This window comes from Barbus barbus (genome assembly GCF_936440315.1).
Source record: "Barbus barbus genome assembly, chromosome: 19".
Taxonomy (NCBI): domain Eukaryota; kingdom Metazoa; phylum Chordata; class Actinopteri; order Cypriniformes; family Cyprinidae; genus Barbus; species Barbus barbus.
The window spans coordinates 22,463,652-22,488,577 of NC_136747.1; the positions used below are offsets into that span (position 1 = coordinate 22,463,652).

A 24,926-nucleotide genomic window follows, 5' to 3' on the forward strand; every position below is an offset into this window, starting at 1 on the left:
GAAGATCAGTTTCCCCTTTCCCCTTTTTTGTCCTTGATCTCCCTCCCTTTGTATTCCCAATCCTCCTTCTCATTCATCTGTCCTTCTTAGGGAATCTCAGAGATTTGGCTGGAGAGAAAGCTGACTTGTGAGTCTCGAATCAATCAGTTTTTTTCCCCCCTTTTCTCTCACTTGCTGCGATTTGCCGACATCGCGGGTAGTCTCTCTCTCTTTCTCTCTCTCTCTCTCTCCCCCTCTCTCTGTTCCACATTTATTCTGTCCACTGCTTGCATCAAGCCAGCTCTTGCTTTCCTCTCCTCTCCTTCACTCCACCAGGATATTTCCTTCTCCTCTTTCCATATTCGAACATATTCCTGTTTTTCTGCCCTGCTTTTCCTTCATATCTCCTGGAATGTGGCACTCTTTGGCTTTCACTCTATGTGGGATCTCCGCTTTGATCCAGGGTAGGTTCCTCACTATGTGCACATGCATGTAAGTATATAAATGTGTGTATGAAATAATTGTTTGGGAAAGAGAAGGCAAACATTTAGAAAGAAAGCAGCATAAAATCTTGGGTTTTTATTTTATTATTATTATTTTTTGGTTCTCTCATATGTGCGCTCTGCAGACCTGTTTGCTTGTGGGCAACCTTATGCCACCAGATGTTTCGTGTGTGTTTTTACCACTGTTGCAGTCAAGAGAGAGAGAAAAATCAGATGGAATCGGAGGGAACGAGAGGCAGAATGAAACAAAATTGCTTTGCCATGAAGAATTAGAAGCTGCAATCATAAATTGCACCTTCTCTCCCCCTCCCGTCTCTCCCCTCTCTCTCTCTCTCTCTCTCTCTCTCTCGCTCATTTCTCTAAATCCACGAGTACTGCATGGAGGTGACGGAGGCACAGAATGCATTTGTAGATTCAGATCTCCGGTGTTGTAGTGGACATGTTGCTGCAGTGGAGTAGAAACAGGGAGTGTGTTTGTGTTGCCATGGAAAGCCTCTATTTTCTCTTTCATTATTTCCCTCTCTTCTCGCCTGTTTGTCATAAAGCAGAACTTTTATTTGGGTTGTCAGTCTCACATCAGGCCATCTGGATTTGTTTCACGTACATTCTCTTACTATATAATTCTCTTTATAATTTTTAAAATTGTGTCACACCATAGAATATTCAGCATCTTCAGTTCCAGAAAATGAAGTGTGTTGATAGAAATGTTGAAAAAGTATAGGCTTCTATTGATTTGACTAATTTTATGTGTGTTTTTATGTTTTATTTTGTGTTTTCAGAGAATCCAGTAATGTGTGGGAAAATGGCAATAATAATTTTAAGATTTAGTCTTTATTCTGACTCTATTTTAAGTTCTTCTGAAGTAGACGATAGACTAATATTATTGAAGCATTAACACTTCCTTTTACCACAAAGTATTCATGCACTTTTCAGAAAGGTGACATGTCATTTTAATTTGTTAAAACACACCGCAGAGAAATAAAAGAAATCAAACCAGTGATATCTTTAAATTTTATACAATGTCCAGGGAGTTTTTGAATATGAAAATTAATTACATTTTTCTATCTTTTTAAACACTAAAAATGTAACATTTTTCATGAAGGGCAGCTGCGTGTTTGTATATTATTGTTTCTCATTAGAACATGAAACAGTCATGCAGTATCAAGCTAATATTTCAGTGATTAAATATATTTATTTAAATATTAGAAAAAATAACACATATCAATAAAAATGGCCTTGAGGTCTATCAGACTCGAAAGTAGGTAGATATTTTTGTTTAAATTACAACTTCCATTCTTCAGATATTTCTGTCAGTAGCTCTTATTATTTACTTGCCTCTACCGTAAGTTCAAGAAATGATTTCTCAGAACCTGCAATAAAGCAATAAATACCTTCTCCTTTATGTGTCCAGGGTTGATCTTTCTGTTTTTTGTTAACAACTGTTTTATTTTTTGAAACAGTAGTACAAAACAAAAAGCAACTGTACAAATTTAAAACCCACCCCTTGGTAGACGAAAATAAATTAATAACATAAAATAAATAATAATAATAAACACATTAATTAATATTAATAGCTAAACAAATAATAATAAAATATTTTTTACAAAGAGTTTAGAAAAGAAGACACAACATTAAAAGCTGAATGCCATGAATTTAGAGTTTTCACGTTAGATCCATGTATACGAGAAGTAGAGAGTTCCATTGAGATAATGTCCAACAAATACACCGTCCAGGTTCGTCTGTCCATTGTGTGAGGAGGATTCCAACGGATGACTAACAATTTTTTATCCATTATTTCAATGGCGTGGAGTCAAACATATCTCAGTACCCAACAAATATGATAGGTCCCGTGAGAGCTGAGTCCAAAAAGGTGAGAGAGAGGGGCACTCCCCAAAAAAACGTGCCTAAAACTCCTTGGGAACAGAGACTACACTTAGGAGACGACGACAGATTCATATAAAAACGTTTCATTGGAGTCCAGTAAACCCTATGCAGCAATTTCCAATCATTTGGTGATTAGGGTTTTTAGAAGACAATTTAAACATACCTCATACCTGATCGGAAAATAAAACATGCACATCCTCATTAAGATCCTTAGCCCAAACCGTTGTAATAGATAAAGGTTTGCATGAATGCTCAAGAAGAAAGAGACAGATGACTGAAACAGAGGAGGGAGATTCCTCAGAAGGAAGGATTAGTTTGTGGAAAGGGTGAACAGGCAGTTGAGAGTTCCAAGGCACCCCATACGCCTGTAGGGCCGATCTAATGAGCAAATACATAAAAAGGAGGTGCCTGGCAGATTATATTGTGTTATAAGATTCTGGAAGGATTTTAAACCACTATCATCATAGATATCTCCCAGAGTGTTTACTTTATTATGAGTCCATTGCGGACAATGAAATGGAGTACTGCCTGATAAAAGGTTATTATTGTGGAAAATAGGCGAATGCCTAGGCCATTCTGTAACTAGTTGTGAACGTCTTTCAACATCCCTCCATGTGGAGAGGAGATGGGTTACAATGGGACCAAACCGAGATTTACACTGCCTAAGCGGAACTCCTGAAAAAACAAGATGCTTCAATTTATACGGATAAACAATAGATTCCTCAATTGCTCTGCAAGACACAGAAGCGTCAGGATCAAACCAAACTGCTAAAGGGCGGAGGGAAAAGGCTTGAGCATACAGTCTAAAATTAGAGAAAGAAAGACCTCCATGTAATCTACATCGTTGTAAGGTAGCCAGTTTAATACGAGGACGTTTCCCATCACATATATACCGTGAAACACATGCATCTAGTTTATTACAGTAGCCAACCGGTGGAGCGAGAGGAATCATGGAAGAAAAGAAATTAATACGTGGGAGATTAATCACCGATATACAGGCCTGAAAAGAAGTAGGAAGACGAGACCAATTTTCCAAATCTGAGGATACTTTGGCTAGAATATCATTATAGTTTTTTGAGACGATTTCCTGCAGGGAAGGAAAAACATCTATCCCCAAGTACTTAAAGTTTTGAACCAATGGAATAGATATAGAAAGGGACATGGAATCAATTTTAGAATTGACTGGAAGTAAACATGACTTACTCCAATTAATGCTAACCCCAGAGAGAGATCCAAAATAGTCAAATAAATTCAACACATGAGGAACAGAATGTGATGGCTTCTCCAAAAACAATAAGATATCATCAGCAAACAAAGAAATATAATGATGAGTATTGCGTATATTTATGGGGGAAATAATTTCAGATTGTCGGACCGCTTGAGCTAAGGGTTCCAAGGATAGGACAAATAACAGAGGAGAAAGCGGGCAACCCTGACGAGTACCTCGATGTATAAAGAATGGGTTAGAGCGAACAGTACCTGTGAGAACAGTGGCTGCTGGATTAGCATACAGAACTTTTATCATATTTATGAAACTCGATCCCAGGCTCAGATGCTGTAGAACCGCCCATAAATAGTTCCATTCTAGCTGGTCGAAAGCTTTCATTGCATCTAGAGATAATACTGCGCAAGGGGAGGACAAACTATTCTTTGAATTAATAATATGATATAACCTGCGTAAGTTATCCGAAGCTGAGTGAGATTTAATGAATCCCATTTGGTCATGATGAACTAGTCTATTCATAAATTTCTCTAGACGACGAGATAGTTCTTTAGCATATAATTTAACATCAGTCCCTATCAAAGAAAGTGGCCAGTAACTAGAACAGGAAGTCGGATCTTTATCTTTTTTTAACAAGAGAGAAATAACAGCTATATTAATAGATGGGTGAAATGAGCCTTGAGTAACTGAAAAATTGATCATATCTAACATGAGAGGGCCTAAATCAGACCAAAAAGTAGTATACAATTCGACTGGAATGCCATCTATGCCTGGGGATTTCCTCTTATTCATAGATCGAATTGCTGATTCCAGCTCCTGAAGAGTGATCGGTTCAGCCAGGTATTCCCAATCTGAATCTGACATATTGATAAATTCCAAGTTTTGCGTAGAAACGACCGTACGCCCAAATTTCGGTCGTACATTCGTTTCGTAAATGAGGCCTATTATCTCTAGTCAGATTCTGGAGCTGTGATTCCAGTTCAACTATCTTTTTGTGTCGGTTTTTCTGAAGGAAAGAGGCATATGAGATTGAGTTATTCCTTATAAATCCTTTAACTGCATTCCAAAGTGTTCGAGTATCATCCACTTAACCTTGGTTCATTTCAATAAACTCAGTAAATTTATTTCTGAATTGACTGCAAAAACTTCCATCCTGTAACAATTTAGGGTTAAATCGCCATTTAGTGGCACGAGATGGCCGAGGCATCAAAGATAATCTGCACAAATTTCCAGATCTTTCTGTTTTTGAATGAGTAAAACCATGTAAAATAATTCCCAGATAGAAGGTTATGGATATAGAGTCTGTGATCATTGATGAAGGAACATTTTAACTATTAAATTTAATTATCCTCAAATATATATTATTTCTTGTATCCAATATCCCTACTTGGTTGAGTCTTAAGTTATTGGTGAACACATGACACTTACACGCTCACTATATTCACATTTGGTGTTTTGATTGAAGAGTGAGAGCTTCAAATATAGGTTCAGATGTGTAAGTGGGCAGAGCATGTTCTTCTAATTCTGTCAATCACCACAAGGGTAAACGCTGCTTACTTCACTCATGTAAACAATGGCATGCCTCCACCTTTATTTCTATGGTCTTAATCTTAGTAATCATGTATTCTAGGGGGTTTTCGGCTTATCTTCAGTCTGATGCACTTTAGGGAATGTCTTTGTACCTGAAAAACATTGCTTGATGCTTTTGCTAAACAACACTGAATGACCCTGAAGGATTTGTCATGTCAGTAATGCTACAAGCTCTATATTCTCTTTTCATTGCTGGTAGTGGTCATAGTCAGTTGAGAATGCCAGCAGGAATCTGATGATATTAAGCCTGTTGTTGTGGCTGAAGGCTAACACTGCTTTTCTAGTGTGAATGAGAGTAATAAATTCAAGTCCATTCTTGCTGTTAAATATTAAATTTATTCTCTTCCATTCGGTCATACCGTTTCCACACGTGCCATACACATACACACACTCGTCGTGGGGAAGTTGTGGCCTAATGGTTAGAGAGTCGGACTCGTAATCCAAAGGTTGTGGGTTCGAGTCTCCGGCCGGCAGGAATTGTAGGTGGGGGAAGTGAATGTCCAGCGCTCTCTCCACCCTCAATACCACGACTGAGGTGCCCTTGAGCAAGGCACCGAACCCCCAACTGCTCCCCGGGCGCTGCAGCATAAAATGGCTGCCCACTGCTCCGGGTGTGTGTTCACGGTGTGTGTGTGTTCACTGCTGTGTGTGTGCACGTTGGATGGGTTAAATGCAGAGCACGAATTCTGAGTATGGGTCACCATACTTGGCTTCACTCACTTCACTCACTCACTCACTTCACTCTTCACGCAGCTTTTAAACCTCTTTTCTGGGGCTATTAGGCAGAAATAATTGAGTTTTTAAACTCTGGTCCTTCACAGATATACTTATGACAGCAAAATTTAAGGTAAAAGCTAATGACACTAATTAGCAATTGGCAAAGGTGGCATATATCTGAGACATACTTTATACCCCCCCCTTACACTTCACCTCTATTACCGTTCAGTCCTTTACTATCTGTCTGTCTGTCTGTCTGTCTGTCTGTCTGTCTGTCTGACTGACTGACTGACTGACTGTTGTTTTATCGTTCTATCTGTCTATCATTCTATCTCGGCTCAGTGAATGAATGTCTTGTTTTGAAGTCTCTGTTCTGGGCTGTACAGTACATTCATGTCTTTCTGTCAGTGTCTGTGCAAGGTCCATACCAGCGGACCCTGTTGAAGAACCTCCTGAAGGATTATAACCGCATGGAAAGGCCTGTTGCAAACGACTCTCAACCTCTCACTGTCTTTCTGTCTATGAGCTTGATACAGATCATGGATGTGGTAAGTCACTCTTTATCTATTTATTGCCTTCATTTGTGTTGTGGCGTATGGAGGACGGATACCCCAAGATGTTTTTCTGTCCAGTTCCTCTTCGCTTGTTTTATTTTTTTCTGTTGTGGCATCTTTGGTAACCATATTTTATTGACCCATTAAATTAATTGCAATATACTTCTCAAATGCTCTGCATACTGCTCTCTGAGCCCTTTTTACCCCATCGGCTCACCTTGTTTTCTATTGTCACCACCTATTAGCATATTGATGCTCTTTGGTCAAAATACTTTTTTAATTTGTCTAGAGCTGAAAATGGTGATCTATTTCCAGCTTTCACTGGCTGACTTTTAATTTCACTCCCTAAGTGGTATTTACATTTGTCATTTTATGACATTTATTTTTAAGCTCACAATTGATTTTGAACTCATTCTAACTTTTCTTGCTCATACAGGATGAGAAAAATCAAGTACTGACCACCAATATCTGGCTAAACATGGTAAGCCACATCAGTTAGTATAGTTTTGCTTAACTAAGTGACCTAATGATATATCAGTATATCTCTAGGACATCAATTGTTCTGGGTTCAGTACAGATTTGTGGCATTTGTAGCATAATATTGATTCCACTTGTTGTAAAGAAAATGAAGGACAATCTGGGTTACAGCGAGGCACTTACAATGGTAGTAAATGGGGCCAAACCATAAATATTAAAATACTCACTCTATTAAGAGTAAAGCCACAAAACTTTGTTGATACGACAGTTTCACTCTTAAAACATCTTTAAAGCTCAAATAATACAAACAGATTTGATGTATTTTCTTTTCTAAAATGATACATTTCTCCAAAAATCTACCCCATTCACTTCCATTGTAAGTGCCTCACTGTAATTTTTTATAAAGGTCATGAGTCAAAATATTAAATCCAGCCTTATAAAGCATGCTAATTGAATACATGTACATGTGTTGAAACGGCTGACACAGTTCTTTATATATTCCTCAGCACTGGTATGATCATTATCTGCAGTGGAACCAATCTGAGTACCCAGGTGTCAAAAACCTTCGCTTCACCACAGACCAAGTGTGGACACCAGACCTCCTGCTCTACAATAGGTATATAAGCATTTGTATTACTGAAACAAGACACTTTTTCCATTCATATTATTACATTGAATAGTATTATTCTCACTTGCTCTTCTCCTTTGGGGAGACATTTCCATCTTGCGTCTTGTATCTGAGGACCTATTTTCTCATTTGTAACTCACTTTGGAAAAATAAGTGTATATGGTACATCCTTCAACGAGATATGAAGAAATAGATATGAAATCTAGTAATTACAGTGATCATGCAGGCAGACGCTTCAGAATAAGAAGAAAATCCTTCAGTGAAATGATCATCAAAAATGGCTATCCGCGTGTGCTTGGCCAAAGAATCCTTGGGAACTGGAATCAGCAGATGTTAGTTTGTGTGTGTGTGATTGAGGATTGCGGTATTGGGGCCATAATTCAAAGTGTGGGGCTAAACAGAAGAGCAACTACAGATCAATGAACTGAAAATTTGGTCCTTGGGCAAGAGCAGATCGTTTAGTCGAAGAGCTGGTGTCCAAACAGCCTATTAACATCCTTCGCTGTAGACTCTCTGTTTTTTTTTATTCAGAGCTGATTCACTTGGGAGCTTGCTACTTAGATGTGCATTAAATTTAATCATGGCCTTAAGCTAATTTTTGAAAAGGACATTATTCATTCGTACCTTGTTATAACCTTATGAACCACAGGAATCTTTTCTCATATTTAGCTTTCATTTTGAGTTAATCTGATGACTATCTAAATTTGCATCCAGATTTTGTCCTTATCACAGTCTCTGAATGTTAATCATGTCTTTGTCTTGAAAAAAATATGATGTTGGAGCTGTGGCTTGGTATTTTTTAAATGTGAACATTAATGTTTGGTGCTCATTGTTTGAATCTGGCTTGCGATATTTCCTGATACCCAACATAAAATGTCTAATATATGCACCCTTTCTCCATTTGCAGTGCAGATGACAAGTTTGACTCCACCTTCAAATCGAATATTGTAGTAAACTCCAGTGGCTACTGCAACTACCTGCCTCCAGGTCAGTGTGAATGCTTATGCTGAAGGTATATGGCACATATAATGATAAAAGCAATAGTATGCTGCGGTTCATAACACAAAAACACCAGTGGTATTCAAAGTAAAGCATTATAAAAGGATTTCTGCATGGAAATAAACATAGGAAAAGGTCACCTGCTTTATGGGAAGTGCAACAGTTGAAGCATACATGAATATTGTTGGTATAAATGCATTCATACAGATGAAAAGATGTTTAATACTTAAATGGCTTCTTTTTTTTTTTTTTTAAAGCCGTTTAAGTATTAAAGAGTTCTCTGCATACTGAGTATGGAAATCAAAGAAGCCTCTTTCATGTGTCATAGTAAATGATGGTTCACGGGTCATCAATTTATAGACTTGTACATCAGAAACAGGGACGTTTATGGTGCAAAAGGAAATGGGAAGTTCATGAATTATGTTGCAGCTACTTTATTTCCTCTGAGGGCAGTAGTGCTTAAGAATATGCATTGCAAATGCATATTGCATTTATTTTTGGAAAACTGAATGAGAACGGAAATCTCCCTTTGATGAAAATATATGCATGGTACGTTTAATACAGGCTGAAGCAATAACACGGATTCTCCAGTCTCATAGATTCACAGTTTATATCTATGTAGAAAAACACCTCTATCTCTTACATGCATATATGCAGGTTCATACACAGCACTAAAGCTGGAGTCTTTAAATAACCCTCAGAGTTACTGCAGATGCAAACAATCTCACATTTGCTATCACGAGCAGATCATGCCCCAATGGCTCGTTTTTGCAGCTCATGCTGATTTCATCGCAATTTAACGCTGCTTTTCTCTTTCTCACATTAAAGTCATCTAGTCCCTCAGTAGCAAACAGAAATCAAATGCCTTTTTGAAGTCAAGTCAGGCAGAGAGACGAGGAGAGAAGAAAAGCAGGGAGGAAAAAGGCAGTCATAAATAGAGAGAAAATCTCACATCTCGTTTTCAGAAATATGTTTATTCATTAGTGGCTTGTGGGCGTGAACAGATTTTGGTAATCCAGCGATCTGGGCAGATGCCAGGGACACACACGGAGAGAGAAAAAAAGCTTTGTTTATTTGCTGAAACTGTTTGTCCTGGCATCTGTGTCAGTCAGTGATGTTATGCACACAGATAGCAATAAGAAGATGCAGTGAAAGGTGTTACAACATCTAGAAATCTACCACATTTGCCTCATTTCATGAATTTACTATTTCTAATGAGCAAATCATATAAATCATGTCCAGAGTGTATTTTGTAATGAAAAAAGTCTGTTTAATTATTTTTTAATATACATTATTTTCTTGACAATTAAGGACACCCTGCAGTTTTTATTAAATATTTTTTAATTTTTTTTTTATTTAAATCAACATAAATTAAAAGCTATAAACAACTACGACAATGTATAATCATTGTGCAAAAAAAAAAAAAAATGTATATATATATATATATATTTTATAATGTATTTGTTTAATTGTCATACAATACAAATTATGCAAAAAAAAAACACACACAGAAAACATGCAATATAAATGATTAATAAAATAAAATAATACATTTATAGGAAAGGCTTGATTTTCTTTCTATTTAAAATTGGAATAAAATGTGACCTGAATGTGTTTTTGAAAGCTTTCATGATTTCTCAATACTCTGATTTAGAATGATATGTACATGATTGCTATAAGTGTGGAGTAGATCAGAGACTCATTTAGAAGTAATCTGCAATGAGCGGCTTGTGTTGACAGCAAACTTAATTTCAGAGTAGATTACCCTATTCTAATATTGACTCGTCTGCGTTTGCGGTGGCATTCCTGTTGGTACTGACAGGAGATGCCCTGTAGGGCTGGTGGCTCATTTTTCTGACAGATTCAAGGCGAAATACAGTGCCTGCATGTGTTTGAACGAGTTACACAAAATCAGGATGTGTATTTGGACCATTTTGATTATTTTTGCTGTACAAAGACTGACTTGATGAGGTTTTGGCTCTGAGTCTTTCTCATTTTGTTTATCTCAGAGAGTCCTCACAATGCAAACGGGTATAATGAAACATTGTGTATATATACTACTGACAAAAAGGTGGTGGTGACCAATGAAACACTTAAAACTACATGAATATTACATATATCAGCCCAGACATATGAAAACATGATTAGCAGATGTCTAATCGCTCATAAGAGGCTTTTAGCATGCACCGGCTGCTTCACTCAGCTAGAGGTTTCTGCTCTTCCCTGCGTCATCTTATTCAATATTTTTCAGCATCTGTACTGCTTACCCCATGCCTCTGAAGAATCTATTTAGCGGGAGTGGGTTTGCTAGCTCGCTAGCCATTCTTATTGATTAGCTTTTAGGATTAGTCATTGGTTCCCTGGAGTAGAAGCTGTCGACATGAAGAAGAAAGGCAGCAAAAATCCAGCGGAGGTCTGAGGTGCTTAGACTGAGCTGTGTTTAAGTCCGGTATTGATTTAGATTTAAACTGATTTGAAAAAGTCACCATTGTGCTCTTGAGTGTACTGTAAACTGCTCTGGATAAGCTTTCTCTAAATATCAAGATATCAGAAGAGGTTTTTATACGCTAGATGGGGTCTGGTTAGCAAAGACAATGGCTGCCTAATTTTTATAAGTGAGTCACATACTGACTCCCTCCACTTTGTTTCACTGTCAGCGGCATATTTTAGTTTGTCCCTACGACAGTTTTTTTTTTTTTTTTTTTTTCAAATTGCTCATATACTTTTGTACCATATACTCATGTAATTGCTCATATGCAAAAACCCTAAGTATTAAACTTGGGGATATACAGTGCCCTCCAAAAGTATTGGAACAGTAAAGACAAAATTGCTCTGTTGGCTGTGGAGTCAAGACATTTACAAATATGATTAAAAGATGAATATGAGACAAAACTACAGAATGTCACATTTTATTATTGGGTGATTCAACACATAGATGTTTTACCAGCTAAGAAGTTCAGCACTTTTAGAGTTTCATCCCTCTATCTGATGAGAGCATAAGTATTGGAACAGTTGCCTCACAGGTCTTTCTAAGTGATCAGCTGTGTCCTGTTGCATTAATTCTTAAGATATTAAAAGCAGGGAATGTCACGGTGCACACACAAGGACGATACAAGAACACGGAGATGAGGAGTAAACTCAAATGAACAGTCTTTAATGTAGACATCAGGGCAAGGCAGGGCAAGACAAGGCAAGGCTGACAGACAGGAAAACCAGGGAGTAACAAGTAGACCAGACGACACGAAACTGAACAGACAGGACTATAAATACACAGGCTAATCATAGATAATGAGACAAACACAGGTGGACAAGAATGAACTAATAATCATGCTAAACAAGGACAGGAAACAAACCAAATAAGGAAACATGAGGTGGGAACACAAGACACAGACGACAGAGGTCTGACAGGGAATGTGTTGTATCAATATATATCCATTACTTCTGCATTCTGAATCTTGCATTCGATGATGACACACACAAACCAGGATGAAGACGAGGAAGCTGACTTTGAGAGAAAAGCAAGCAATTTAGATGCTAAAAGAAAAGAGGAAGTCAATTAGAGCTATAGCAAAAACAAAGGGCATGGAGAAATCAAGAGTTTGGAAACCACCAGTGACACCAGCAACCAACAACTACCTGATCGGCTGAGAAAACAACAGTAGTTGATGACAGACAATTCATAAAAGCTGTGAAAATGAACCATAAAAGACGTGTCATCTTTGCGATCTCTTGCAAAGATGTTTGCGTTCCCTCGCAAAACTAGAGAACGCATAAGATTTGAAAAATATTTTTTCGCCCACCCCGAAATCTTTCCACCACCATGAGCTCTAAGGGGCTCCGTAGAATTGAGATCCTGGGACCATTTTCAGAAGACTTTCTAGTCTTCATCTGGACCATAGATTAAAGAGAATCTTCTGTCTCATATCAGAGGCCCAGTACTGAGGTGAATTATTTAGGAATCTTCAGAAGCAGTGTAGATCGGTTTGAAGAGATTTGTGGATTGGGTCAGTACAGCAGAACATTATGTATGACCTGAAAAATATCACTTTTTCTCTGAAAATCAATGTTTCTCTTTTTGTAAGAAATCTTTTAGCTGTTTTATCCATTTTTTCCTCAGCTCTGGAAACTCTCCTTTTCAAAGGCTAAAATGTATTTAGCGTAGTCAAGGGAATGAACAGCATGTTCTGTTGTTGTTTTTTCTTTGAAAAGCACTGAAATGCTTTGAGTTACTTATGCTCTCCTACAGAAAACATCACTCTCACTCATCATGAATGATGATTACTGCATGAATGATACATCTGCTTTTAGTTTGATAAGTGATTGAAACCAGGCCATTAATATAGCAATCACCGAAAACACCACAGAAACCAGATAACAACTCTCTGACAGCCACTCAGAACACTTTAGAAATTGAAAAGTGTTTGTGCTACGGCTAGTTTGTCAGTTATTCTTCAATAAATCCATTCAAGCACAAGTACTTCTCACTTATACATCTGTGACGATTTAGTCCTTGTGCATGTAAATATGTTTGCTATGTGAGAATCACATATTCAGAACAGGCTGTAAAAGGTTCAAATTTGCTGGATTGTTTAAATAGTGTTCAGAGGCAATATAAACTTCCCTTTTCATATCTTTGTTCCATTTCCAGTGTGATTTCTTCAATAAATATGGAACTTTCTGATTAGGAAGCTCTTCAACCGCTCTGCGGTATAAAACTAATTACTCTTATTACTGGTCCCATCCATCTGTCATCATTTTTCTTTTCAGTGTTCAAAATGGCATATTTGCAAGCTGTTTGAAACAATAAACAAGTTTATCTGCCTAATTTGCGGTATTTAAACTTGAGTGAGTCTATTTGGTTTCTGATATGACTCATCTAGCTGGTGTCTGTGTCTGTGTGTAATAATAATGAGGGTGTCAGCCTGGTTATCTGTACAGTGCATAAAGGTCTTTATGTAATGGTGTTTGCTAGGGCTCCGGCATTTCTGAATGTGTATCTTTTAACTGTCTGGTTTTACTCCAGTGAAAAGGTCAATTGGATTCAATTTGGCGTTGGCTGCTGCAATACGGTGCTGATGAAGAACCACCGTGGCATTTCGAGGCAGTACATACGTCAAGCAGTTGAGATCAGAATGAAAATCACTGATATTTTTCCTCTTTTTTTCTCATATTTGTTCTCTTCATCCAGGTATCTTCATGAGCACCTGTAACGTGGATGTACGCTGGTTTCCGTTTGACATCCAGCAGTGCGAGCTTAAATTCGGCTCGTGGACGTTTGACGGATGGCTGCTAGATCTCCAGATGAATGAGGCTGATATCTCTGGCTACATGCCCAACGGAGAGTGGGATCTTGTGGGTGAGTGTGTAGAGACAACATCTCTTGTAAGCTTCTCACAACCAAGCGAACGTAACACCCACAGGCAGATTATGATGTGCGCTTTGTGTTGCTGTAGTAACTGCCAACGGCTCAGGCAGCGAGAAGTCATTTTGGCAGATGCATACTTAAATGGTTCAAATGCATACTGCATATTTTTGAAAAACACAGATGTTGTAAGTACACCTTTAAAACTTATAGGCCTCTTACCTGCTGTATAGAACTGAAATGGCTTCAGAATTGGAAAAGAAAATATCCAGCCCATCTTGTTAAATTCATGTCCATTCATATTCATCCGACGAGCCTGCTAGTATTCAAATTAATGTAATTAAATTGAGTGGATAAGAGGAAGCGGACTGGAAAAACATCTTGCACTGCACATTTCTGTCTCTTACCGACTCTCTTCTCATTTGCTTCATTGTGTAATTCGTTAAATTGCTGTGCACATCTGTAATATCATGCCAGTCACTCTCTTGAACTTTTCTTTAACATTTTTAGAAAGACTGCAACGGTTTACATGGTCTTGGCAATACAGCCCTGTTGGAATTAAAACCAGCGATTACACTTTATTTTAAGGTGTCCTTGTTATAGTGTAATTATACATTTAAGTACTGAGTAATATTAATTAACTACATGTACTTCCGTTTATACCTTATTAGGGTTAGGATTAGGGTTTGGTTTAGGGTTGCTTGCCTGTAATTATGCATAAATTAATTGTTATTGTAATAGTAAGTACATGTAACGTGTAACAAGGACACCTTAAAAAGTGTTACCAAATCAGCTTATGGTTGTTGATTTTCTATGTGGTCAGAATTGTTTATTTATGATCAATAACTGGTCCAATCTGCTTTAGGTACTTATTTCACTGGATTTCACTTAATTATAGCCATTATTGATCAATCTGTGATTTGTTGAACAAACTGCTGATTATAGACTTGGTTAGAACATCAGATCAGTTATATAAAAATCATAGATTGGTTTCATTTGAGTATATTTTTTGATGATTGTAAAGGCCCTTTCACACCAAGAGTGAAATGAATAAGCATCAGGCTGAAGAAAATGCCTCTGCACTTGCTCCCAATTTCTGTCAACACGGGGACAGGAAATGTGTCAGTGATTAAATAGGAAATCAAAGTAACTTGCGAAAAAGTAACTCTTGTTAATTTTCTTGTTAATTGAAAAGTAATGTGTTACTTTATTAGTTCCTTGAAAAATGTAATCTGATTATGTAACCATGCTTTAAAGAAGGGGTTCTCAAACTTTTGGTTAACCTAAAACATTTACTTGTAGTACCCAAGAGAATTACTATTTCAATAATTCAATGACACATGTTCACAGTAAAAAGAGGTTTATTTTGACTTTATAGCTGGACTTTAAAGTGGAAACAAACCTCTTTTTACTTGTGTTAGTGTCTCAGCCCATTAAATTAACACTACAAGTTACAATAATAATAATTATGTCTTAAATTCTTCACTTTCAAACAAACCCTCAAGCTTTAAACATTTTAAATCACTGAGCTTTTATTTTGGTGAAAAACTGCTGTAAACGTCTGTCCCAAAAAATGTAAATAAATGTGTAAATACGGTAAGTTAAATTATTAAAGATACCAAGCTGCTCTAAGATACCGAATACACTGGATCATATTACAATTACCATGCAGCTATTTCTTTTAACTTTACATTTTGTATAATTAATTATTAGCTTTTCATCAACTTGTGAAACTCCTGCAGTTCCCTCATGAACCCCAGTTTAGTTAACTTTTTATTTAGGTCATTTTGTTTCATCATGTTGTTCTAAACCGTTCCTCTTTCGTAGAACATAAAAGGTGTGTTTTTGAAGAATGTGCTTGCCATTTATTTTCATATAATGACACTAACTACAGAAAATGACACAAAATGCCTTTGGTTTTTCCGTGTCTTGTTACCAAACACAGATGTCAAACCTGATGCAGAATCTAATGGGAAAATATTTCAGTCTGTTTCTCACTTCCACTTTAGTGTTGATTTCCTTCTTGCTTTTTACATTTTTGAAAGGCCACCGAGGACGCTATAAAAAAAAAAACTTTGGTGATCTCTAATGATGTTCAGACAAAAGGATGATGCTCAGTCGCAGAGAAGAACTTGCTTCTGGCTGGCATCTGCTGATTAGGATGTTGTTTTTCTCTAGTAGATCAAAGGTGGAAGAGCAGCTTCGACTGCTCTTGAGGACAACAGCATCTCTTTGAACATGAGACCAATCCACAGAAAAAACAAGTACACGTTTTTTATCCTTCCTTCATTATATACTCTTTATTTTCCTCACATTCTGTGTCTAATCAGGTGTGCCGGGCTCAAGAAACGAGCTGTACTATGACTGCTGCAAGGAACCCTACCCAGATGTGACATTTGTGGTGACCATCCGCAGACGGACGCTCTACTACGCCTTAAACCTTCTCGTTCCCTGCGTTCTCCTTTCATCAATGACCTTGCTTATCTTTCTACTGCCTGCCGACTCCGGAGAGAAGATTTCACTAGGTATTTTGAAAGACAGACAGGGAAAGAGAAATATATTGGCAGCTTATGGAAGCAGGAAAAAGTGGAGATGGCATCAAATTTAAAGATCCTCTTTTTTGGAGTTAGATTATGTCCATGTTTTATAACTAAACATGACTGATTTGGAAGAAAGATGTTGTATATTTTTGCATTTCTCAATTTCAGTGCCGAGGAGAAAATAATTCCACAGCCTTGCCAAGGTCTAGACACAAAACAGAGAGCAGGGACATGCAAAAGAAAATGTGTGGGTGCTCATCTCATAGATAGTGCCTAGCTGTGCCATGTCGAATGAACTCTTGGTTTACATCAAGGGCTTTTATCCACGTTTTTTCCACTCTCTGTCAAGAGACCTTTGCCATCAAAAGATGCAGACAGTTCAAAGAGGAGCTAAAGCAGTCACCAGAGATTTTAGATATGTCTGTCAGGAAATGTAAAGAGGCATGAACTCACAGTATATAAGTAAAGGAGAGCGAAAAGACAAGCTTAGCGCAACAAAAGAGAATGGAAAAGAGGCAGTTTCCTCAATTCAAGAATGTGTATCACTGCAAGCACTGTGAAGGGAAGTGCTTTGCTGTTCACTCATATGGACAATTAATCTATTGATGTAATTAAAGTAGTGATGAGTCAATGTGTGTGAGAGTGAAAGAGAGAGAATGCATTGCACTTTCCAGGAACATGGCCTGCAATATTGAAACATCTTTGATAAATGTAGTATCAGAAACTAGCTTAGGATAGACCTCAAAAAAAGTTCAAACATAAATTTTATGTTATTCTAGGGATAATCTACCAAAATGGAGTGTACTTTGAAAGGCTTTGAGTATAGTTTGAAAGTCTACACGTTCGACTGTACGCATACACTAGCGTGCGCGTACAAAAACAAGTAAGTTTATTTGGCGCATTATGTTATAAGAATTATCTTTTGTGTTTTGCCGAAAAAAATAAAGTCATATACGTTTGGAACGACATAAGGGGTAGTAAGTATATTTAATTGCCCCCCCCCCCCAAATATTAACAATACTGGCAGTTATTTGTCCTATACTCTATTTTTTTCTATAGGCAGTCACTCATTCATTGTAAAAAAAAATAAATAAAAAAAAAATTCAGCAAAATTATGGCACAATGCACTGTGTTAATTTGAAGGAATTTTTATGTATACATTTTTTTTATTTTAATTTTGCACTCTAGTGTTTTTTATTTTTTACTTTTAAATAAACAGTGCTAATTTCATCCCTAAATGAATCAGTGTTTTCGAATGAATCAGTTAAGTAGATGACTCAGTGACTCGCTTATTAAGAGAGTAACTCGTTTTATGACTCACTCAGTGTTTTTGAATGAATCATTTGAATGAACAATTCAGTGACTCACTCATAAATCACTTGTTGCCACCTACTGAAAAATCCCCACCACTACTGCACAGGCTGTAATACAAAGTAATGCAAACAGTGAAAGGTCCAGTAATTGTGTTCAGTTAATCAGCATATAACCAAATTAATTAATAAAAAAATTTAATGGTAGCCCTGATGTAAAGCCAAGAATGTTTTTATTTTTATTTTTATGAATTCAGTTAGTTTCATTTGGTGGAGTATTTGTGACAATAATTTTATTGAGTGTTCATTATGCCAAGATAGCACTTATAAATCTAAACAAAAACATATGTAAGAGGAAGGAGGCTGAGTGGGAGAGCAGAAGCAGATTTAAACAGCAGATAGAGATGGATGGATTGTGTGTGTGTGGGGGGAGAGAGGAGAGAGAGATGGATAGCAGCCGGAGAGGGAGGGAGATGACTTGAACTGAACTAAAGAGTGATTGAGGAAGAGAAATGGCCTGATGTAATTCACTTTATGTATCACTCCATCAAGTCCTGCACTGCCGTCCAATCAGATCCAATCAAATTCTGTCAAGATGAGTTACATCCAATAAGAAGCTGTGTTTGGGCATCTTATGTAGTGCCAATGTCGCACATAACTAGAGATGCTGTATAACTATGCATTTATTTTAGTGGTCGACTTCTATTGGTTTTTCAATGGCAGATGTTAATATCTACACTGCCGGGCTGGAGATTTAATGCCAATGAATAGAAAAATAAATACAATTATTAAACTTGTAGACATCACTTAATATGATTTATAGTAATGAGAGATACAAAAATTAGCTCAGATTAAATAAACTTTAATTTCATAGAGTTTCATGAAGTTCAGTTCATCGACCTGGAGCAGTCAACATTTAATATATTGTTATATGTGTATAAATTATTATGCAATTACATGTATGTTTCATGCAGTCATTTCTTTTGTTTTATACCTATTCACAGGTATTACTGTGCTACTCTCATTAACAGTCTTCATGTTATTGGTGGCAGAAATCATGCCAGCAACCTCAGACTCCATCCCGCTAATAGGTAAAGCACGCATGTCTGTGTTTGTGAGTATTTTAACATTTTAAAGGAATTGTTTATACAAATTCGCTGCAAAAATTTACTCACCCTCAGGCCATCCAAGATGTCCAAGATTTTGTTTCTTCAACAGAACAGATTTGGAGAAATTTATCATTACATCACTTGCTCACCAGTGGATCCTCTGCAGTGAATGGGTGCCGTCAGAATGAGAGTCCAAACAGCCGATAAAAACATCACAATAACCCATAAGTAATCCACATGACTTCAGTTCATCAGATACCATCTTGTGAAGTGAAAAGTTGATTGTAAGAAACAAATCCATCATGAAGACATTTGGCTTCCAGCTAAAATACAAGTCCTCTATGTGTAATATTCTCCGGAGAAAAGTTGTCTCATCCGAATCTGGAGAGAAATATGTGCAAGCATCGTTTACAGGCAAACACAGATCAAAACAGTTATAAACACGTCAGTGGATTTTGATGTAAGAGGACAACAGGGGATGAACTGTTTTACTGAAGGAAATGTTATTAGTGATCACAGACTTCTATTTTCAGCAGAAGTGGTGGTTTAAAGTTAAAATGTCTTAATGGTGGATTTGTTTTTTTACAAACACACAGCTTTTCACTTCACAAGATGTTAACTGATGGACTGGAGTCATGTAGATTACTTGTGGAATATTGTGATGTTTTTATCAGCCGTTGGACTCTCATTCTGACGGCACCCATTCACTGCAGAGGATCAATTTAGTAAACAAGTAATGTAATGCTAAATTTCTCAAAACCTGTTCTCATTAAGCAACAAACGTATTTGCATCTCGGATGACTTGAGGGTGAGCAAATTTTCAAATTTTGGGTGAACTATTCCTATAGTATGTTTCATAAAGTGTTTCAGTTTTTCAGCAACTATCCCTCTTAGTTCTTTTGCAAATGACAATACAGGGCTCTTTGAATATATTAGAGTCTTCATTCAAGCCTTTGATCTTTTTGTTAATGAAATGTAAAATTTGGTGCATAAGGATGTATATTTTACGTGTGCTGAGAATGATGCACACATTGCACCAATGAAGAATAAATCGATCACCATTCTGTATCACGGCCAAAAGCTCTGGTCTTGGCAACCATACACTTGGCTTCTCATGGTAATTTGCAACATGAATCGTAAAAGACTGCTAACTGGAAATGATGAGCAGGTCAGGAGAGAGAAGAAGCAGGAGAAAAATAAAAATGAAACCGGCCTAGAGATGATCCTCCAGGAAACCCCCCCCCCATTCTCTTTTCCCACCCTCTGGTTTATAGGCCCTCAGAAGCCGCAAAGATGTAATCTGCAGAAATGCGTTTGCTGGAAGAGTGTTCACCCACAGCGCTTCCCCCTCTCCTTTATGATTGAGTTTTTATGGTTCACTCATCTGTTCCTCATTCTGCCTTTCTTCCCTGCGTCACTCTTTTATAATCAATGCCCCTTTTTTTTGTTACATTTGCCCTGGTTTTCACTAGCATGACTGGATGATTAAAGGCTATTCTGCTAAGAGAGTAATAAATGAAATGTTTATGCTTTCCTTTATCTCTTTGTTTCTCTCTCAGGACAGTATTTTGCCAGTATAATGATCATTGTTGGAATGTCAGTTATTGCGACGGTGGTTGTGCTCCAATATCACCATCATGACCCCAATGGAGGGAACATGCCCAAATGGGTACGTCTATTCACAAACATATACACAATCAATGCCCTGATCCGCGAATGCAAGCAGCAATGTTCCTCATGTCAGTTGCATTGAAAGCAGTAATTTACTTATTCAGTGATAATAGAGATAAAGCCAACAGAAGGGGACTAAATGAGTAAATAGGATGCAGATGGATATAGATCTGTGATCTGTCGGCGCTGATGAATGAGCGTATTTGAGCGTTCTGCAAGCCAATTAGCAGCTCAGCTGATGTGCCCCGGTCCTGCTGATCGAACCCCATTCACTTACAAAGCCAAATGCAACAACAAGAGAAAGCTGACAGGTGTATTTACTCAATGACACTAACATCAATTCTGCGTCACAACTGGATTTTTAGAAATCTCAATGATTTTCTGGCCCTTAGACATGACTTCTGTCTTCCTTAAATGTAAGTCCATGGAATAGTTTAGCCGCCGGACAAAAATTGTGTGCCTCACTGCTCCTAAAAGTAGTAGCACATCTCAGCTGCACAATTTGAGGATTAATACTGAAAGTTAGAGGTTTATTTAATCTCTAACTCAAAGTATGAGCAATAATAATAGTGACGGTTGCCTGAGCACAACGTCCTAGGTTCCTATCCTGGGATCAGCTTTTAGCAACATTCACACCGAATGCACGACATGTGTAGAAAATGTCCACCAGAGCCATGGCTCAAAGGTGTTGAAAAAGAAAACCCCCTTTATCTGAACAACTGGGAAAAAGCAACACTTATGTAACAGCAATGGTAGTTATCTTACAATCTAAAGAGCTAAAAAGAGACAGTTCAGAAGAAGATGCTAAAAGGTGGATACTGATCAGGGAAAGATGTTGTTATGATGTTTGTCAAACCCTCAAGGGCAAACACACACCTCAACTGTCTAGAGTGTCTTGGTAATGCCTGTTTTGTCATTATATATTTTCTGCAAAGTTTCTGATAATGCACGAGTTGCATTGCTTTTGTTTATGATAGCCAAACATGCATTGGCTTGCATTGAGTGATCTTTTAATACACCAAAACGTGTGAAGATGCCAAAAAAGGATCTAGTTGCTTAAACTGCAGTTTTTCTGTGGATAAAAGCATTGCCAACCCCACTAGTCGTACATTTTGCCATGCTTTATGCCTCTCCTTGGCCAGGACTCGGCAGTGCAGCTGAATAATTCTAGCTTGTCACCTCTTTATCTCTCTCTGCGTCATAGTCCTTGCTGGCATATGTTGCTGTTTTACAACTCTTTTCCTTCCAAAACTTTTCCCTTCTTGACTCAGCAGATGCTAGCCGAAAATGGTTTGCATGGATTATTTTGCTTTATTTGTTATTCAGACAGTGCTGTATAACCATTTGTTTAGACTGTACGTGTAGAGCATATGTAGTATATAGTTCAAAATGGCTTGACACACTGCTGTGAAATGCATGCTTCCTCTTACATAAATACATAAAATTATCAGTTTACGCATTGGATTTTACTTTTAATATTCAAAGCTAATGTTGTTTACTGAGAAAGCAGGATATGGGTAAAATTTGATTCAGTTTTAAAAGTTGGTACCATAGGATTGTAGATTTATACAAAGATAATATTCTTAACTTGAAGGAAAAGTATGGTATCTCCAAATATCTCAAATTACACCGTTTTATTAATTCGGTTTTGAATAAATCATCCTTACAGTATTCACAACTAGCAACACTGGAATGAGTAGTAGTGAGAAACCCATATAGTTCAAGACAGATGGCTTTTATTTATCATACGTTTTTGAATAAGTATTGATTATAAAAGAGTAGCTTGGAGTGAGGATTTACAATATAATTTTTTTTCCATTTATAAATAACCAAGACTTTCTGTCAGAATAGAAAGGCACAATATTATTTTGATTCAGTTTATCTTTTTCTGCACAAATTAAAAAGTTACTATTTAAATTTAAATGTATTAATTTAATATATACAGTATATAGTACATTTTATCACTCAATGTTCAAAATTTTAGACAATATACAAAATAAAAACAAACAAACAAACCAATAAAAAAATGAAATATGTAAAGTACTTCTACACTACAAGAGAAACACCTTTCTCCCTGTTCATATGCCTTCTCTTAGGTTCAGCTAGTCCTGCTCCAATGGGTGGCCTGGTTTTTGCGTATGAAGCGTCCTGGTGAGAGTGAAGACCCTGAGCGCCCTCCTTGTGCCCCTCACTTAAGACGTTGCTCTTCGGGTTCCCAGAGCGGCAGCCTCCCAAACGCACCCGGCTCCACCTCTGTAGACCTCCACCACCACCACCACATGTCCTCTACGCTACACCCGCTTCATCCCCAAAGCCTCCTTCAAGCTGCCGCAGCCACCGGCCACACCCACCATCTTCACAACCAGACCAACAGTGCCAACAACAATGGCAACCTGCTCTACATCGGGTTCTCCAGTCTCGATGAAGCTTCGCCGCCATCATTGCTTGCCGAATCTGTGCAAAGAAACAGCATGTCAGGCGGCCCGCGTCCTGTGGTGGTTTCACCTCCAGCGGTAGGCTCCAGTCCGCCACCTCACCTGCCCTCACAGTTCTGCAGCCCTCCGCCGCCTCCCACTCCCAATCTGGAGGCCACGGGTTGTCCGAGCACAGTGTCTGGTGGCGGCGGAGGCTGTTCTTGCTCAGGAACCAGCGGCGGAGGAGACCCACAGCTTCAGGCTATTTTAGAAGAGGTGCGATACGTTGCTGATAGGTTCCGCGGACAGGATGAGAACGACAGTGTGGCCGAACAGTGGAAGTTTGCTGCAGCCGTAATCGACCGACTTTGTCTGGTGGCATTCAGCGTTTTCAACATCATCTGCACCATCTCCATTCTTATGTCAGCACCTAACTTTGTGGAGGCAGTTTCCAAGGACTTCATCTGATTATTTTGTTGGAAAAGAACGTGCATTCGGGAAACTTGGATTTGACCGTAAATGGGGAATATTCATCTCCCTAAAACAGTGACTTAGCTTTTTTCCAAGACTGTGTTTGGAATAATGCAGAATCTTGAGGTCTGGATTGAGAACGCTTCTGACTGGACATTTAAGGCTCGCTCAGACATCTCAAACTGAACTATGATGGTGGAACGCTAAAGACCTTCACTGCAAGGTGTCTGTAAATGACAAAGTGGTTGGTTCGCTATATGGTAAAATGTTCGGCTATGGAATGAATGAAAACTTAAACATAAAAAGTGATCCACTGATTATTGATCTTCTGTGTCGAATGCCTCATAACCCAACATGAACCTCTGAGGAACGGCCAGTAAAGTGTTACTCAAACTTGTGTGACATTGTACATCTTACATCTAGCACAGTGCAAAAACTCTATGTCAAAATCTATTTTGGTAATGTTCATCTATGGGAAGGCGAGGAGAGAGGGATGGAAGAGCAGAAGAGAGAGAGAAATATTGATAATAGCGGCAAACGTGAGGTGAATGGCTCATATGAACCCAGATCAAAAAATCTCATCTTAAAAAAATGAAAAAGGCACTTGTTTCAAGGACAGAAAGGAGAGTTGGACAACTGCTAGAGGGTTTGAGTGGTTCAAATAATGGAGAGATACAGAAGAAGTGAAAGATGGAATACCCCTCTGACGTGGACAGAGAGGCAGACCGATGGAGAGATTAGGGCCTCACAAGACGATGAGGCAAGAGCAGAACAAGGATAATGAAAGACAAAATGAGACAGCGTGTATTAGAGAAAGAGACAGTCAGCGCAAAACGAGAGAAGGATGGGCTGAAGAAGTGGTTCAGACAAGTGGATAAGAAAATGAAAGAATGATAGGGGAATTAGAGAGGGATGGACAGAAACAGACGGAGATGATGGTCGGGGGGTAAGTGAGACTCAGCAACATTTACTGGCAAGAGGAAGAATGGCTTCGCAGCTTGAGAGAAATAGCGTATCATGCCCCAAAAAATCCAAACAGTGAGTGCAACCGTCACAAAACAGATGAGGAGAGAAAAACATACTGCGGAAGGGAAGTGAGAGAGAGTGTGGGAAGAAAGGCTAATAATCCCCTGAGACATACTGGAGAAATGGCACAAAGACAGTAGAGACATGGCTAGAATCTCCTTTCCTCTCTCCCATCATCTCTGTGAAATGACAGACAGTGTGAGGTGTTCAGAGATGATCCTATGAATATCTAAGTAGGAGCAGAGCCACAACAACAGCAACAGCAACTGTGTGCTGATTCTCTACTGTCACTTAAAAAAACACGGGTATTTGAAGTAAATCTCTCTTTCTTGCTCTGTTTTTCCCACTTACACATACAGTGTCCTACAAATGTTTGGAAACGCCTTGGGTAAAGTGGGGTTTTGCACAATATCAGCATAAATCCTTACCATTTTGTGATGATTTTGCACTGATAACAGACAACACAATCC

The 24,926-nt window shown here is 38.1% G+C and overlaps 1 protein-coding gene across 1 annotated transcript; it reads left to right on the forward strand.

Annotated features, from left to right (window-relative positions):
- Positions 1–391: 391 nt before the first annotated feature.
- LOC306885071 (neuronal acetylcholine receptor subunit alpha-7-like) lies at positions 392–23,427 on the forward strand (the record flags this gene model as incomplete). Its single annotated transcript, XM_079441403.1, has 10 exons — positions 392–443; positions 6,304–6,443; positions 6,886–6,930; positions 7,433–7,542; positions 8,462–8,541; positions 13,742–13,909; positions 16,246–16,440; positions 18,770–18,856; positions 20,434–20,543; positions 22,642–23,427. The coding sequence occupies 10 exons, from the start codon at positions 392–394 to the stop codon at positions 23,425–23,427; spliced, it is 1,773 nt and encodes a 590-aa protein (XP_079297529.1).
- Between the last annotated feature and the right edge of the window lie 1,499 nt (positions 23,428–24,926).